General features: G+C 50.5%; 1 protein-coding gene across 3 annotated transcripts in view; it reads left to right on the forward strand.

The window, feature by feature from the left end:
• The window catches only part of TECPR2 (tectonin beta-propeller repeat containing 2), a 97,699-nt gene that overhangs the window by 41,184 nt on the left and 40,273 nt on the right, over positions 1-16,242 (forward strand). For all 3 annotated transcript variants that reach the window (XM_061181289.1, XM_061181292.1, XM_061181291.1), the window contains exons 8-13: positions 2,575-2,892; positions 4,130-5,103; positions 7,126-7,309; positions 9,475-9,648; positions 12,993-13,173; positions 14,384-14,525. In XM_061181289.1, the coding sequence (XP_061037272.1) occupies positions 2,575-2,892; positions 4,130-5,103; positions 7,126-7,309; positions 9,475-9,648; positions 12,993-13,173; positions 14,384-14,525 (1,973 nt within the window). The remainder of the gene's footprint in view (positions 1-2,574; positions 2,893-4,129; positions 5,104-7,125; positions 7,310-9,474; positions 9,649-12,992; positions 13,174-14,383; positions 14,526-16,242) is intronic.

A 16,242-nucleotide genomic window follows, 5' to 3' on the forward strand; every position in this document is an offset into this window, starting at 1 on the left:
ACATTTCAATCTGTCACCTGGAACACGTTTTTTTACCTTTAACATAGTTCTTCCTTGTAGTATTGATTATTCTCTGTGCTTTTGACTTTTTTTTTGGTAATTCGTATTTAAGCCCAAATTCTAATGAGCAGAGAACCTTACTCTGTGTTGTCGTGCATGCACACGGCCATGGTACTTTATGTATTTGTTCCTGGTGGTCGCAACAACAGCTGTGTGGCCCCTGCCCTGCTGCCCCTCCCCGCCTTGTCATCACTGAGTTGTGCTCGCCATCTTCCAGAGACTCTGCTAAGCGCTTAACGTTCACGATCTCGTCCAGTCCTCCGAACAGCCCCGTGCGGGAGGGCCCGATGCCCGAGGTGAGGGCGGTGCCCACAGATGCCAGCGCCTCGTGGGGCCTCTGAAGTTCACCGGGCAGTTGCACGGGCGTCCTGCCCCCGCCTTTCCCCAACCAGGCCGCCTTCCTCCCTGGGGCTGGAGTGGCCTTGGCCCTTCCTCGCTCGCTGTGCCCCTGTCCTGACACTGCTGCCTGGGTCTCCCCGATGAGGCCTGCCCTCCTCGGGTGCTGCCCTCTGCACCCCTCCCCCTCATCATTCAAGACTCGGTCGGTATCGCTGCGCTTTTGATAACTTCTTCCAGTTGCCGTAGTTGAGTCAGTCTCTCCTCACCGCGTTCCTGGGGGCCCTTTTCCTGCTGCTCCTTGACTTCACGGTCACTGACCTACCACTTACCTTACAAAAGAATAGATTTTTGACTGCAAGGCTCTCGTGGCTCACCTTGTGGCCCTAACACAGCGCGCGGTTTGAAGACGGCCCTAGCACGTTAGTCAGCGGTGCCTCCTTCCACAGATTAGAAGATTGAGGATGGGGTAGTGCGTGAAAGCCCCAAGTCACCGTCCAGATTTCCGCTTCAGCCGCTGTTTCCCCTGCCTCGCCAGGTCAGTCAGGAGGGCCCGCCCTGTGCCGTGGCTGTGGGCACGCCACTGCGTCCCTCGGGTCTCTTGGCCACAGGACCATCCTCGGTGTTTCTACTCTGACCAGCATCAGCTAATGTCTGAGTGACCGCAAGAGAGGCAGCGGGGATCCTGGGCAGGAAGTGGGGCTCCCTCCCTCCAGCACGGGAGGGAGCGGCCTGCCTGGGACACGGCTATAGCATTTGTCTTTTAAACGTTAGAATACGAGGTTTGGCTGCTTGGAGAATATGAAAAACAGCCTCACTTTAGCCAGATATTTAGCCTCAAAAAGACGAAAATGAAGTATTAGCTGTCTCTGTCCTGAATTTGTAATCTCCCAAGAGATGGCAAGAAGAGAGTGAATTACCTCTTAAGTCACAGAGGGCAGGTTGGGGCGAACATCATTCCAGGGTCGTAACTTTCATAGAAGGGGCGTGAGCTCTACTCTTGAGCCTGTGAGCTGGGGGCCTTAACAGTGTCACCAAGGGGCAGTGCCGCTTACAGGGGAGAAGTGACCAGGAGCCACGCGGCCAGTAGACTTCCTGCAGGCATGAAGATACTCTGTAACGGCACTGCCCGCACGTGGCTGCCGAGTACTCGAAATGTGCTGAGTGCAGCTGAGGAACTGGTTTTAAGTTTTGTTTCATGTCTATGAATTTGAATTTAAATAGCTACACGGCTGGTGGCTACTGTCCTGGACGGTGCAGCTGCAGACCAAGATCTGCCTGTGTAATCTTGTGTGACCTTCTGCGAGTCCCTTCCCTGCCCTGCTCGTCCCCACTGTGCGCTCCGGAGCCTGCAGGCGGCCCTCGTGGCCCCCAGTCGAGGCAGGAATGCCCGCCCGTCTGGGTGAGGGCCGTGTCTCCATGCCTAGAACGCGTCTGGCACGCAGTAGGTACTCGGTAACAAAAGGATGGCTGGATGGATCAAAATGGGCCCCAGTCCTGTGTTGAGGGTCCTGTGGCTGGAACCTCCTGGTGTCGTGTTGAGAGGAGGACGTGTCCATGGAGGTGGGGACAGAGCGCCAGGACCCACCATCCCACTGCCAGTCCTGCTCTGCTCTCTCTCTTCGCACACGGACTCCTGTAATGAACTCCTCTGTTTTGAGTTTGCGCTAGTGAAAAATTACCTTTCCCTCCTTGAACTTCGAGAATTTTTATTATAGGTACGTGTGTGTTTTTCAAAGGCCCCTGGAGTAGTTGTTTTTTGGCTGCACCACGGGGGCCCCGGCAGTGAAAGCACCGAGTCCTAACCACCGCACCACCAGGGAATTCCCTCTAAGCCCTTTCTTCTTCCTTATTATTATTATTTTTCCTAAGCCCTTTTTAAATAGGCATCTCACCTTTATATATTATTTGTGAGTTGAAGTGAGAAATGCTCTACCTTATGACAGTCCCTTACTTTGAGTTATTTACAGAAGACAGCTGCTGTGAGTTATTTTACTGATTTTGATACGTGAACTTCCTGGAGAACAAAAACCATGTGTTGGAACCTGTTGTACAATTCTTTTAGTTTCGCTGGTTTCTCTGAATTTAGCAGGCTGGTATTTAGGGCTGGCAAACCTTAATAAGAGCACTCCATCTTTCCCTCCAGTAACCATGGTAAAACTGACTCTTCTTTCTCAGTGCGGGACGGTCTGGAGACGTCAGGATGCCCAGAGCAAGTCCATGGGCAGCGTGCGGAGAAGCCGCCGGGGGCTACGCCTTCCGAGACGAGGCTCAGAGGCTCTTCCGTGGCCAGCTCCGTGGCCAGCGAGCCCAGGAGCCGGAGCAGCTCGCTCAACTCCACCGACAGCGGCTCCGGGCCGCAGGCAGCTCCCGAGCTGGGCAAGAGCAGCCAGCTCACCTCGAAGAGATTCAGCGTGATCAGCTCGGAGGACTTCGACCAAGAGCTCATTGTGAAGCCTCTCAAAGTGAAGAAGAAGAAGAGGAAGAAGAAGACAGGTACCGTCCACGGCCGAGCACACACGACCTCCTTCCGCCCCCGTGGGGCCTTGTACCAAACTCTCTGGGCCGGCTGCTGCTTGCGGAGTGAGCACTGCCCGTGCGCTGGAGAGCACAGAAAGCGGATGTCTTTCCTCCTCGAAGGAGTTTTACTGTGAAATATTTATACATTGTACACACACGTAAAGCATTAAACTGTATGTGACACACCACCCTGCTTAACAGGTCTGGGTGTTACACTTTTCAATATTTAAGTACAAATTTCAGTTTATTCATGTACATCATTTATTAGACCAGAGATTCTATGAACCTGGAAGGAAGGTCATGGAAATCTTTAGATGGATCAATTTATGTTTAGTGTAGGGTATGTCATCAGATATGGGCTTTTTTTTCTCTTTTCTCTTTTTTTTTTTTTTTAGGCCGCACTGCACGGCTTGCAGGATCTTAGTTCCCCAACCAGGGATTGAACCTGGGCCCTTGGCAGTGGAAGCATGGAGTCCTAACCACTGGACCACTAGGGAATTCCCAGATATGGGATTTAACACTGAATTTTTAAAAATTTTTTACTCCTTGGTGCCTATTGAGCCTCTCTAGCTAAAGATCACTGCGATATTGAAGGAAAATGTTATCAGATCCCTTAGCATTTCAGTAATTAAAAGAAATTGGTCTGTGATCCATTTGTTCCTTTGTTTTTCTTAGTTAACATTTTTTTTTATAGTAATCTTTTATTTATTTTATTTTTATATTTATTTTTGGCTGTGTTGGGTCTTCGTTTCTGTGCGAGGGCTTTCTCTAGTTGTGGCAAGCGGGGGCCACTCTTCATCGCGGTGCGCAGGCCTCTTCACTATCGCGGCCTCTCTTGTTGCGGAGCACAGGCTCCAGACGCGCAGGCTCAGTAGTTGTGGCTCACGGGCCTAGTTGCTCCGCGGCATGTGGGATCTTCCCGGACCAGGGATCGAACCGTGTCCCCTGCATTGGCAGGCAGATTCTCAACCACTGCACCACCAGGGGAGCCCCAGTTAACATTTCTTGAAGGAGGGCTCAGAGCCCATCAGTGTACAGTATTTGCATCCATTTAAAACATCCCTGCACTGGGATAATTTGTACTTAAGAGATTTATTCTTCACCAATTAGATATCCTTCATTTAAAATGCTTTTATCTTAAGCCAAAATTTTGTTTTTTAGTTAGTGTCTTACTAGATTCATGCCTAATCTTAAACGTTCTTCTTTTAAACAGAAGGTGGAAGCGGGACTCCCTGCCCCAGTTCCCTTGAATCGACTCCCTGCTGGGAGGGTCCTGGTGATAGCCCCCAGTCCCTGAACACAGACCTGCTGTCCACGGCCTCGAGTTTGGGCAGCATCGTGGATCAGTCCAGCACAGGGTCTCCTGACCAGGAGTGCAGTCTCAGTGGTGAGGCCAACAGTGTCCTGCCAGAATATAGCGACCCCGAAACATTTAGTGTCTTGGAGGTGCCCCTCCCCGCCCCTGACTCATTGAAGGAAGAAGGTGACGGAAGAATCGAAATCCCACTATGTGACGGCGCAGGCGAGACACAGCCGCCTAGCGGGGTGTTGAGTTCACCCTGGCATCCGAGGGAGGATGCGGAAGGGAGTGATGACATCGCGGAACTCGAAGAGGAGCCCTGTCCCGTGAGCGGTGGGCCAGGGAGCACACAGTCACCCTGCCGAGAGCAGGGCAGCTCAGCGGAGGCCCGGGAGGTGGGGGGCATGGAGCCTGCTGAGCCCCAGAGCACTCTTCCGGAAGCCCCCCTCCCGGGCTCACCCCCGGTGCCTTCCAGCCTCAGCTGGGCTCCCAGTGCTGAGCAGTGGCTTCCAGGGACCAGAGCTGAGGAGCCCAGTGAAGAGCAGGGCTTCCTGAGGCACCTGGGGGCCCCAGGCCACCTCGGCTCAAGTCCCCGGCACGCTGTTACTGACGATGACACAGGCCAGCAAGCAGTGGCTGCTTCCGAATGTGACTTGGGGAGTGCAGGAGGACGACGGCCTCGCTGGGTCTCCGCCTCGGTGGCCAGCGCCCGTGAGCAGCCCTCACGGGACCAGGCGTTGACGTCCAGTGACGAGGAGGACATCTATGCCCACGGGCTGCCCTCTTCGTCCTCGGAGACGAGCGTGGCAGAGCTGGCAGGGAGCCGCTCCCTGCAGGACCTGCGCCCGCCGGGCACAGATGAGCCCGGGCTGCTGAAGTCAGAGGAGGTAGGTGCCCTCCTTTCTTAAGGGAAATCATTGGCAAACTGATTATATTTTTCTGTTTATGCAAAGAAATTATATTCCTACTGTAAAACCTGTATGCCAGGTGTTTGGAAGTCTGGCTTTGGGGGATTTCCAGCGCAGGGATCTAGAATGGCTTGGACTCCTGCTGACCTGTCACCCCTGCTCAGTTACCCACTTTACCAACAAAAGCAGCCTCTCCTTGTTGATTCCGGCGGGGCCGGCCCAGCACGGGCAGCTAGTGCTAGTCATCCCAGAGGACAGCTGGATGGGCCTGGGGGCCGCTCCCAGAAACCAGTGGCGAGAGGCCCGTCCACCTGTGGAGGGGAAGGCGCTGCCCCTCAGACACGCGTCTCGAGGAGCCGTGTCTCCCTGACCTCTAAACAGCGGCACCAGGGCTCCCCTGCAGGCTGTGGAGAAACCAGGTTTCGAGTGTTCAGTTTCCTGGGTCGGGTTCTACCTAGCCTACTGCAATTAAGAGACGATTATTAGCTATTCTTGGTCATTTCATATAAAAAAGTGGCTTTTAAAAAGTGCTTGTTTTCCTTAGCAAGTAATTATTATTTAGCTGTATTTGGTTTCAAAACTGTGTATTGTAACCCTTCCTGCTAAGTGGATGTGAGGTGTGGATTATGCGTGTGAACTTATAGCCATGTGTGCTTTCCCCAGGTGTGCCTCTGGATTCTCTCCGTCCTAATGATGTGTGGCATTGGGGCAGCTCTCACCACGTGCCAGGTGCCATGCTAAGCACTTTACAAGTTTAACTCATATACTTCTCTAAAAACAAAATCCACAAACTAGGTGCTCCCGTTTCACAGGAGGAAGTGGAGACTCAGACAGTTAAATGGCTTTCACCAGGTCGCATGGCAAGTGGGGCCAGGGTGGCCCAGGGCCCTCTCTCTCAAACCTCTGTGCTGTCTGTCCTGCCTCGAAAGTGAAATGTCCTGCTTATTTGTTGTAAGACAAAATGCCCTTTCACTCAGTCTTCCGCGCATTCACCCTTTCGTGAGTGCCTTCGGCTGCCAGACTCTGCATCAGGCGCTGGGGACACTGCAGTGCCCGTGACAGGCAGTCGTGGATCTCAGAGTCCTGGACGTGTGTGCAGATCCTCCCAGTTGAGTGGGACTCGGGCGATGGTGATGAGCAAAGTGCAGGCGGGGTGCGGTGCCCACCAACCATGGCAGGAGCCGAGCAGCTGAGGCCGAGGGCGTGGGCAGTTGGCATTCTAGGCCAGAACTTTAGAAAAGTCCTAGGTGAGAGGACACCTGGTACTTTGAGGACCTCCCCCAGCCTTCACCGCTCCCCCCCTTGTCCCCCTCCAGAGAGCTGGAAAGCCACATTTTGTTGGGTTGGGGGGTGGGTAAGGCGTGTCCTGGTGAGCCAGGGCCAGATCGAGAGGGGTTGGGTGCCATACTCTGTGAAGCAGTGAACGTCCATGTGTGGGTGATTGTGCAGATACATGGGTTTCTTTTCCAGTTTTGGAAAGCTGTTAAAGTGCACACTTTATTTAGCTTTGATTTTTAAAAGAACCCTAACATCTAAACCTTAGTCTACAAGGTTCAGTTAGGCAGTGTCTTGGCCAGATTTCCATCAACCACATGATGTGCCACGTGTCCGATGATTGGATCAGTGCTTAAAAAGATACGGTGAAAAAAACGAAGATAGTGGTAGTGCCATTTCTCCTAACACATCTGTAATGATTAGCTGTACAAAAAATCAATTTGCATACAAGTGGGAAGTGAGGTATACCTGTAGAATAAAACCAGATCCTTTGAATGTAAGCACTAGGTGAGGGAAGAGGTTGTAGTATCTGTGACAGAGTGTTATCCAGGAACGTTATGGGGTCTTTGTAGGGGACAGCCGCTCCCACTTCACAATGTTTCTGTTAGAGCTGGTCCAGAGATAGAGGGCCGACTTAAGTGATTGCACACTTTTCTCATTGACGACAGTACGACACATGCAGCTGTATCCTCTGCCGCAGAACTCAGCAGGCTCTGTCCTTGTTAGTTTGCAGAAAGCTGGATGGGTTACTCCGGGCCGGGCTACGGCATTCTCAGCTTGGCGGTCTCCGAGAAGTACATTTGGTGCCTGGACTACAAAGGCGGCCTGTTCTGCAGCGCGTTGCCGGGCGCTGGGCTGCGCTGGCAGAAGTTTGAAGATGCCGTCCAGCAGGTGGCAGTCTCGCCCTCAGGTTCGCCTCCCGGCTCCCTGCTTCTTGCCCCAGGTGTAGACGCCCGAGCACACAGGGACCAGTCCATTCAGCAGACTTGCCTTTTCCCGCAGGTTTGAGGGGTTTTCTCCAAAGAACGCGGATTGCTGCATTTGACATCAACTGAAAATAGTGTAATTGCAGTTCAGTTTTTGGTTTTTTATTAATTGCAGTGGTAACACATGAACATGTTTTGTAAGTTATACAAATAGCTTGCATTTTTGAGGTTTTTTTTTTTTAGAAATATTAACATACAAATGCCTTATAAAAGTAAATCTGTTTCTATTTCTCAGTGTTGTTGTTTTAAAGCTTATTTATTTATTTATTTTTGGCTGCGTTGGGTCTTCGTTGCTGTGTGCGGGCTTTCTCTAGTTGCAGCGAGCGGGGGCTACTCTTCGTTGCGGTGTGTGGGCTTCTCATTGCGGTGGCTTCTCTTGTTGTGGAGTACGGGCTCTAGGTGCGCGGGCCTCAGTAGTTGTGGCACGTGGGCTCAGCAGTTGTGGCTCGTGGGCTCTAGAGCGCAGGCTTAGTAGTTGTGGCGCACAGGCTTAGTTGCTCGGTGGCATGTGGGATCTTCCCGGACCAGGGCTCGAACCCGTGTCCCCTGCACTGGCAGGCGGATTCTGAACCACTGCGCCACCAGGGAAGTCCCTTAATGTTGCTTTAAAGCAACTGAACTAATGAAGATGGGCCCGTGGTTGTGTTGGATAAGTTTGGATTGTTTGGTTTCTTTCTTAGAAATTATTCGGTAATGAGCTATATATATGCTTTGGGTGAATAATCTACTCCCTGACTGTGAAAAGAAAATGCCTTCCTTCCTTCATGCCATGATCAGGCCATTTTCAGCGAGCTGGAGCAGACGCTTCCTGGATGAGGTTCTACCCCCTCATCTATACAGAATAATTTGCTTGTTTGTCACAATGTTGGCCGCTTTACCTATTTGGGGGATGGCGAGTGGAACAGAAGTGTGTATGTGTATCGTAGCTGGTTTACTGTTAGGACGTTGGAATGCAAGGCAGACAACACTGAGCCTGTGACCTCCCCCCGCCCTCTGTGCTTTGAGATGGATTTCCTCTAACTCTCCTGGTCTTTGTCACTATGTAAAATACCAGTTTGTTCAGGGTTGTTCTGTTCTATCTCTTTACCTCTTTGAAAAATATTTTTCCTTAGAGACTAAGATAATAGCCTGTCCCATTAGCTGGCTTTATATAATTACGGGTTTTAATTCTTTTCCTCTCATTCGCCTTTGGCTCTGTCTCCCCAGCCGTGTATAAACTTTGGTTTTTTCCTGATTGTATGAATTACTGTGTGTTTCCAAACCGTTCAGCCCCGCGCTGCTCTAGCAGGAGCTCTGTCTCCACCAGGGTTGGTGCTCGGGCCGAGCGGTCCTGCAGGGCCCCATCCAGCGTGGGCACCCCAGGGGCCGCGGGCTTGGCCAGCTGCCTCGCTTCCCACACCTCCCTCGGCGCCTCGTGCCAGACCCTCTCGTCCAGCCCTCCGTGCTCTTGGTGACTCCGGTGGTTTCTTAGATGGCACCTGCATCTCCATAGACGGCCTTCCTGTCTGCCCTTCTCCTTCCCTCCCCTTCTTCTATGTATCACAGTCCCTTTCTAAGTGAAAAAAGGGACAGCCCAGCTCAAGTGCTTCCTTTCCATCTGCACCTTATCCATTTGGCTGGTCCAGAATTGACCCACTCCCTTTGCATCCCTGTAGGACTTTCGACCTTTCTCAGGACACTGACTGCGCCTCCTGAAGGTCGCTTGGGTCCTCACCTGGCACACCTAGCAGTGCTGGTGCTGCCTCTCTTCCGTGCAGTGAGTGCCCCTGATGCGCCAGCTCTGTGTGCTGTGTCCTTGATACAGTCTCACCTGCAGCCTTCCTAGCAGCGTGTACGGGGCAGACGATCCCATTTCACAGATGAGGAAATGAGGCTTGGAGACACTGAGTGACATGACGCCCAAGCCACACGGTGGGGGGTGGTGGCAGGGGTTCAGACCTCGGCGCCGCAGGCTCTTCCCCCAGTCGGGGTGGAAGCAAAGGGGGGTGTGTTGTAGAAATCTCTCTTCCCCACAGCACCCAGAATGGACTTCTGGGGGTGAAAATTCTCAGTATTTATTGGACAGTGAATATAATTTTTATTTCCACAGGAGCCCTTCTCTGGAAGATTGAACAGAAATCTAACCGAGCCTTTGCTTGTGGAAAAGTGACCATCAAGGGGAAGCGTCACTGGTACGAAGCCCTGCCCCAGGCGGTGTTTGTGGCCCTGAGCGATGACACGGCCTGGATCATCAGGACAAATGGGGACCTGTACCTACAGACAGGTAGCTGCAGGCGGCGCCCCGGCGCCCGTCGGGTCTGGTGTGATTGCGCTTTGGCAGCGACGTGCTTAGAGACAGTGACCAAGAAGCTAGAAGTCAATTTAAATGAAAACACTTCTGGAAAGAGAGTATTTGCCGTTGGAATCTATTAGCAGTTTTCTGCTACTGACTCACATTCAACCCGGGACAAATTTAGGGCAGGAATTAATAGAATTATTTAGTGAGGCACAGAAACAGAATCTTATTCTCCTTATGGCTAACCATTGCGTATCCCTTATCCTGCAATGTCAGATCTGAAGAGGAAAGAATAACAGAGAAATAGCATTAGAATCATTTTTCCCTTCAACTTATGGCTGGATTTTTTCAGCCAGGTCAAAGCCCTGGTTCTATACGCTTACTTACACGTGGGTCAGGAAAAAACAATGAGAAATAATTTGCTCTAAATAGCAGTTTATCTCATCCTAGGAAACTGCCCTGAGGGGGACCTTTAGCAGCAGAAAGAGACACAGTGGGACTTGTTTATTAAAAATAAACTGTAATGAGAGTCAGTGTTTACGCACTGTCAGCAAAATGAGATACGGGTTTCCAAAAGCAATGTGATTCACCAGTGCCTGGAAACGATTATGGGGCAGGAGCTCTTTTTCGGATGTCAAGAGGCCGTACTGGATTTATGTAAATGTAAATCTTTTAACCATTTAATATTGCTGATTCCAAGAGAAGGTTTTTTTTTTTAATAGATTTTATTTATTTATTTATTTATTTATTGGCTGCGTTGGGTCTTCATTGCTGTGCGCAGGCTTTCTCTAGTTGCGGCGAGCGGGGTCTACTCTTGGTTGGGGTGTGAGGGCTTCTCATTGTTGCAGAGTACAGGCTCTAGGCGTGCAGGCTTCAGTAGTTGTGGCTCACGGCCTCTAGAGCGCAGGCTCAGTAGTTGTGGCGCACGAGCTTAGTTGCTCCGTGGCATGTGGGATCTTCCCGGACCAGGGCTCGAACCCGTGTCCCCTGCATTGGCAGGTGGATTCTTAACCACTGCACCACCAGGGAAGCCCTCCAAGAGAAGGTTTTAATCTCTGTTATGAACTGTCAGCCAGGGACGATTCTCTGAGATTTTTTTTTTTAACATCTTTTATTAGAGTATAATTGCTTTACAATGGTGTGTTAATTTCTGCTTTATAACAAAGTGAATCAGCTATACATATACATACATCCCCATATCTCCTCCCTCTTGCGTCTCCCTCCCACCCTCCCTATCCCACCCTCTACGTGGTCACCAAGCACCGAGCTGATCTCCCTGTGCTATGCGGCTGCTTCCCACTATCTGTTTTACATTTGGTAGTGTATATATGTCCATGCCACTTTCTCACTTCATCCCAGCTTACGCTTCCCCCTCCCCGTGTCCTCAGGTCCATCCTCTATGTCTGCGTCTTTATCCCTGTCCTGCCTCTAGGTTCTTCAGAACCTTTTTTTTTTTTTTTAGATTCCATATATATGTGTTAGCATGCGGTATTTGTTTTTCTCTTTCTGACTTACTTCACTCTGTATGACAGACTCTAGGTCCATCCACCTCACAAATAACTCAATTTCGTTTCTTTTTATGGCTGAGTAATATTCCATTGTATATATGTGCCACATCGTCTTTATCCATTCATCTGTTGATGGACACTTAGGTTGCGTCCATGTCCTGGCTATTGTAAATAGAGCGGCAGTGAACATTGTGGTACATGACTCTTCTTGAATTATGGTTTTCTCAGGGTATATGCCCAGTAGTGGGATTGCTGGGCCGTATGGTAGTTCTATTTTTAGTTTTTTGAGGAACCTCCGTACTGTTCTCCATAGTGGCTGTATCAATTTACGTTCCCACCAACAGTGCAAGAGGGTTCCCTTTTCTCCACACCCTCTCCAGCATTTATTGTTTGTAGATTTTTTGATGATGGCCATTCTGACCGGTGTGAGGTGATATCTCATTGTAGTTTTGATTTGCATTTCTCTAATGATTAGTGATGTTGAGCATCCTTTCATGTGTTTGTTGGCAATCTGTATATCTTCTTTGGAGAAATGTCTGTTTAGGTGTTCTGCCCATTTTTGGATTGGGTTGTTTGTTTTTTTGGTATTGAGCTGCATGGGCTGCTTGTAAATTTTGGAGATTAATCCTTTGTCAGTTGCTTCGTTTGCAAATATTCGATTCTCTGAGATTGAAAGCCCTTGAACATCTGGCTCGCTCTCAGATGTGGGAGAGCCGGCATCCTAGCAGCTCCTGCTTGAGCCCAGAGGGCAGCCTTGCCAGCTCTGGGCCACATGCCGGCCCTGGTCTCTCCAGCCTGGTTCCCATGTCTCCCTTGAAAGTGAAAAATAGCTGGAAAGGCATACGCTCGTCCAACTTCCAGTGGCATCTGAGTTTTGTTCCTGCTGGGGAAACAGTGTACTTCTGGCCTGGGGGTGAGGAGGGCCTTAGGAGTCACCTGGGCAGTGGTTGCAGACAAGCTCAAACCACCCAGAGCTACTGGGTTAGAGTCTCCAGGGTTGTCCTGAGGGTTTGCAGTGTAAGAAGTCCAGGAGGTGATTCCTACCTAGTTGAGTTTGAGGAAATGCAGCCCAAGGACTGTGATACCATAGGGTGCTGTTGTGATCAGGCAGGGAGTATGCTGAGTTCCGAGGCCTGACTGCAGGCTGAGGCTGTGGAATAATACGGGGTTTTAGGTAACAGCTGTTGTGCCAGCTCCCTTAGGAGTGGCCTTGAAGCTCGTTAGACAGAGGTTGCAAAGAGAGGGGGGAAGAGCCCTGGGTGGGGAGTCGGGGACCCTGAGCTCTGGCCCTCACCTTCCATCTAGGAAATTCGGGGTTTTCATTTTAGCAGTGGAAGCCCCCCATGCCACATACAAAGCAGGGGGAGGGGAACCACCCTGTTGGAGGTGCTCTGCAGAGGATGCCTGGAGCCCTCAGATCCCTGTGGGCCCAGGGGCAGCTGAGGCTCTGAGGGGCGTGGCCACAGAAGACGTCCCTTGGTACTGGCTCCTCTCGGCCTGGGCCCTCCTGGCTCCGGAGCTGGCTGCTCTCCTGCACTGGGCTTTCACGTTCTTGCGGAACATTCTTAGCTACTTTGGGACACCAGAGGATTCGGAATTGTTATTCCTCCAGTTTTCAAAGAGCATCTGAAAACAGTTCAGGTGGATATTATATTTAAGCACAATCTAACTATTTTATGTTGACTAGACCTTAAAAGGAGAAAATACTTATTGTGAAAGGATATAGCAAAATACCAAAAAAGAAAAGTAAGCAAACAGAATGAAAATGAGGTGTGAAGTCCTGATTGTGTGTCTTTGGGGGCTTCTTGTCCTTCTCCCCGGCAGGTCTCAGCGTGGATCGCCCCTGTGCCAGAGCCGTGAAGGTTGACTGTCCGTACCCACTGTCCCAGGTCGCAGCCCGAAACAGCGTGGTGTGGGCACTGACGGAGCAGAGAGTCCTCCTGTACCGGGAGGGTGTAAGCAGCTTCTGTCCTGAAGGGGAGCACTGGAAATGTGACATCGTCAGGTATCGGAGGAGGAGCAGACACTTTATCAGCGTCCTGTTTGTCCCACTGTCTGTTCTTTGTCAACTTGACTCTTCTTAAGGGACCCACGTGAGCCTCTCCTGGGCAGAGCTGGTTCCCTGAAGGTTTCCAAGGTCGTGGTGTCCTCTGGGATTGCCAGAGCCAATTTCAGCAGCCTGACCTTGAAGGCACTCTGTGTCTCCTTCTGACTGGCACACTGGACCTTGGGTCAGAGCTCAGTTTTATAAATGCTACTGCCCTCCTGTGTAATCTCAAGCCCCACACGGTCACGAGTCTCTCGTGATGGTCTTTCTATAGAACTGCCCAGTGTCAGATAGTTTCCGTTTAGAGTCTCAGATGACTTAGGGCCAAATGTTTTTCTTTATTATCCTCCTAGTCAGTTGAAATTAATCTCTGAATTGGAATTTATTTCGTTACTTTCTACCAGTCAAAATTTTAATTAAAGAATTACTGTCAGATCTTTTTGCTGGTGTGAAATTATCAGTAGTCTTTAGAAAAATTAGATCAGGATACTCTCGGTTTGAATTGAGCAACCCAGTAAGCTTGAGTGAGCACCTGTTGTGAGCCAGGACCGCGCTGGGCTGAGTGAGCGTGACCCTGCCCTGCCCTCGAAGAGCTCCCCATCCGGGGCAACCAACGCCAGCTAGTGTAGATGGTCCTGAGCCGGAGAGGGACGCGCAGCACCGAGGACGCCTCGGCTCCCCCTGCAGAGGTCAGGCAGGCACCGTGCAGAGTGGACCCGCGGCTCGGCCTCGAAGCTGGCGGGGACGTCACCGGCTGGGTGGGAGGAGGGCATTGCCCGCAGAGTGGGCAGCGTCTGCCAGGCTGCAGCTGCCCAACACAGCCTGGCACGCTGCGGAGTTTCTGTTCGCTTAATTGGTGAAGGCAGGGGTGGGGAGATGGGCCACTCGGGGCCTGGAATCCCTCATGCGCCTGCTCTCTTCTTCCCTGGGTTAGTTTCCCTTAAGAGCTCCCCCTACCGTCCTGGGCCTTCAGGGAGTCTTTCAGACGCCCCCTCGCTTCGGAACAGTATATATCTCACAGTCGTTTAACTCGAAACTCAAGCTTCCTTCCTAGGAACTTGTCTCTTGTCCCACACTGAGCCCCCCAGGACGCTTGATGCCGGCATCCTAGACGCGTTGGGGGCCATGAATGCGAGTGCTGACTCCGCGCTCTCTTCCTCGTTTCCAGTGAAAGGCAGGCTTTGGAACCTGTCTGTATCACTCTCGGGGACCAACAGACCCTGTGGGCCCTGGACATCCGAGGACACCTGTGGTTCAGAACTGGCGTCGTCTCCAAGAAGCCCCAAGGGGACGACGACCACTGGTGGCAAGTAGGTGTTGAGCTCCCGGGCCACGTGCCTGGGTGCCTCCCTGAGTCGGGGGCTCCGCTCTCCCTCTTACAGCCCCTCTCTTTTCCCTAAAGAGATCGGGGGCTTGGAGTAAATAAACAGTGTTCGCTTTTACTATTGGATGAGTTAGACTTTGCTGTATTTGAGCACATTAGAAATACCAGGGCACAACAAGGCTCTGCTGTATTTAGTATCCTATGATAAACCATAATGGAAAAGAATATTAAAAAAAAAAGAATGTATACATATGTATACCTGAATCACTTTGCTGTACAGCAGTAACTAACACAACATTGTAAATCAACTATACTTCAATTTAAAAAAAAAAGAATTATCAGGGATTTCATCACAGGACGTAACTTGTGAAGCCCTCTTTGCTTAAACATGTAGGCTTTATTTATTTATTTATAAATTTATTTATTTTTGGCTGCGTTGGGTCTTCGTTGCTGTACGCGGGCTTTCTCTAGTTGTGGCGAGCAGGGGCTACTCTTTGTTGCAGTACGCGGGCTTCTCATTGCAGTGGCTTCTCTTGTTGTGATGCATGGGCTCTAGAGCGCAGGCTCAGTAGTTGTGGCGCACGGGCTTAGTTGCTCCACGGCATGTGGGATCTTCCCGGACCAGGGGTTGAACCCGTGTTCCCTGCATTGGCTGACGGATTCTTAACCACTGTGCCACCAGGGAAGTCCCTATTTATTTATTTTTTAATTTTGATGTTATTTAGAAATTTGTCATTATATGCCAAATAAATCCAGTGACAGCCATTTGAAGACCTAGATAATAATAATGATTAATTCTGGAGGAATGTACTAAGAAGAAAAGAGATTAGACAATAGATGTGAAAAACCCAACCCACAATTAAAATTCACTATCTCTGCTTGTACAAGAGGCCTTGTAAGTAAATGGTATTTCAACGAAGAAAGGGGAATTTTCCCACATGCCCCCAGAAAAGTAAACACTTTGAGAAATAGTAAGGTAGGGGCTTCCCTGGTGGCACAGTGGTTAAGAATCCGCCTGCCAATGCAGGGGACACGGGTTCGAGCCCTGGTCCAGGAAGATCCTACATGCCGCGGAACAACTAAGCCCATGCGCCACAACTACTGAAGCCCGCACGCCTAGAGCCCGTGCTCCACAACAAGAGAAGCCACTGCAATGAGAAGCCCGCGCACTACAATGAAGGGTAGCCTCCGCTCACCGCAACTAGAGAAAGCCCGCACGCAGCAACGAAGACCCAACGCGGCCAAAAATAAATAAATAAACAAAAAGAAATTAAAAAAAAAAAAGAAGAAAGAAGTAGTAAGGTATAATCAAGCTAACTTTTGCCCTTTTGGCACCATTCAGTGTAAACGTAGCGCCTGTGGTCCCCCAGCGTGGCAGGTAAGGCTGTGCTGGCATCGGCGGCTGTGGGATACACAGCAGCTCTTGAGTGTTCTGTCTCCATAGATTGTTTCAGGTGTTATTGTCGTCTTAGACTTGCCTCGTCGAGGGCAGGTCTTCCAGTGGCTGCTCTCAGGTCTTTCAGATGAGGATGTGGAAAAGTAAGCTGTGTTTGCTCTTTGATCAGTATGTGTGTATATACACAGTCTCTAATTTAATACGCCAGGTACTATTTGAAAAGTTACACAATTGATTGAAAATTACCCTCCCTGTATTTGTAACCATATTATATGGTTTTATACACACACACACACACACACACACA

This window comes from Eubalaena glacialis, chromosome 2 (assembly GCF_028564815.1).
Source record: "Eubalaena glacialis isolate mEubGla1 chromosome 2, mEubGla1.1.hap2.+ XY, whole genome shotgun sequence".
NCBI lineage: Eukaryota > Metazoa > Chordata > Mammalia > Artiodactyla > Balaenidae > Eubalaena > Eubalaena glacialis.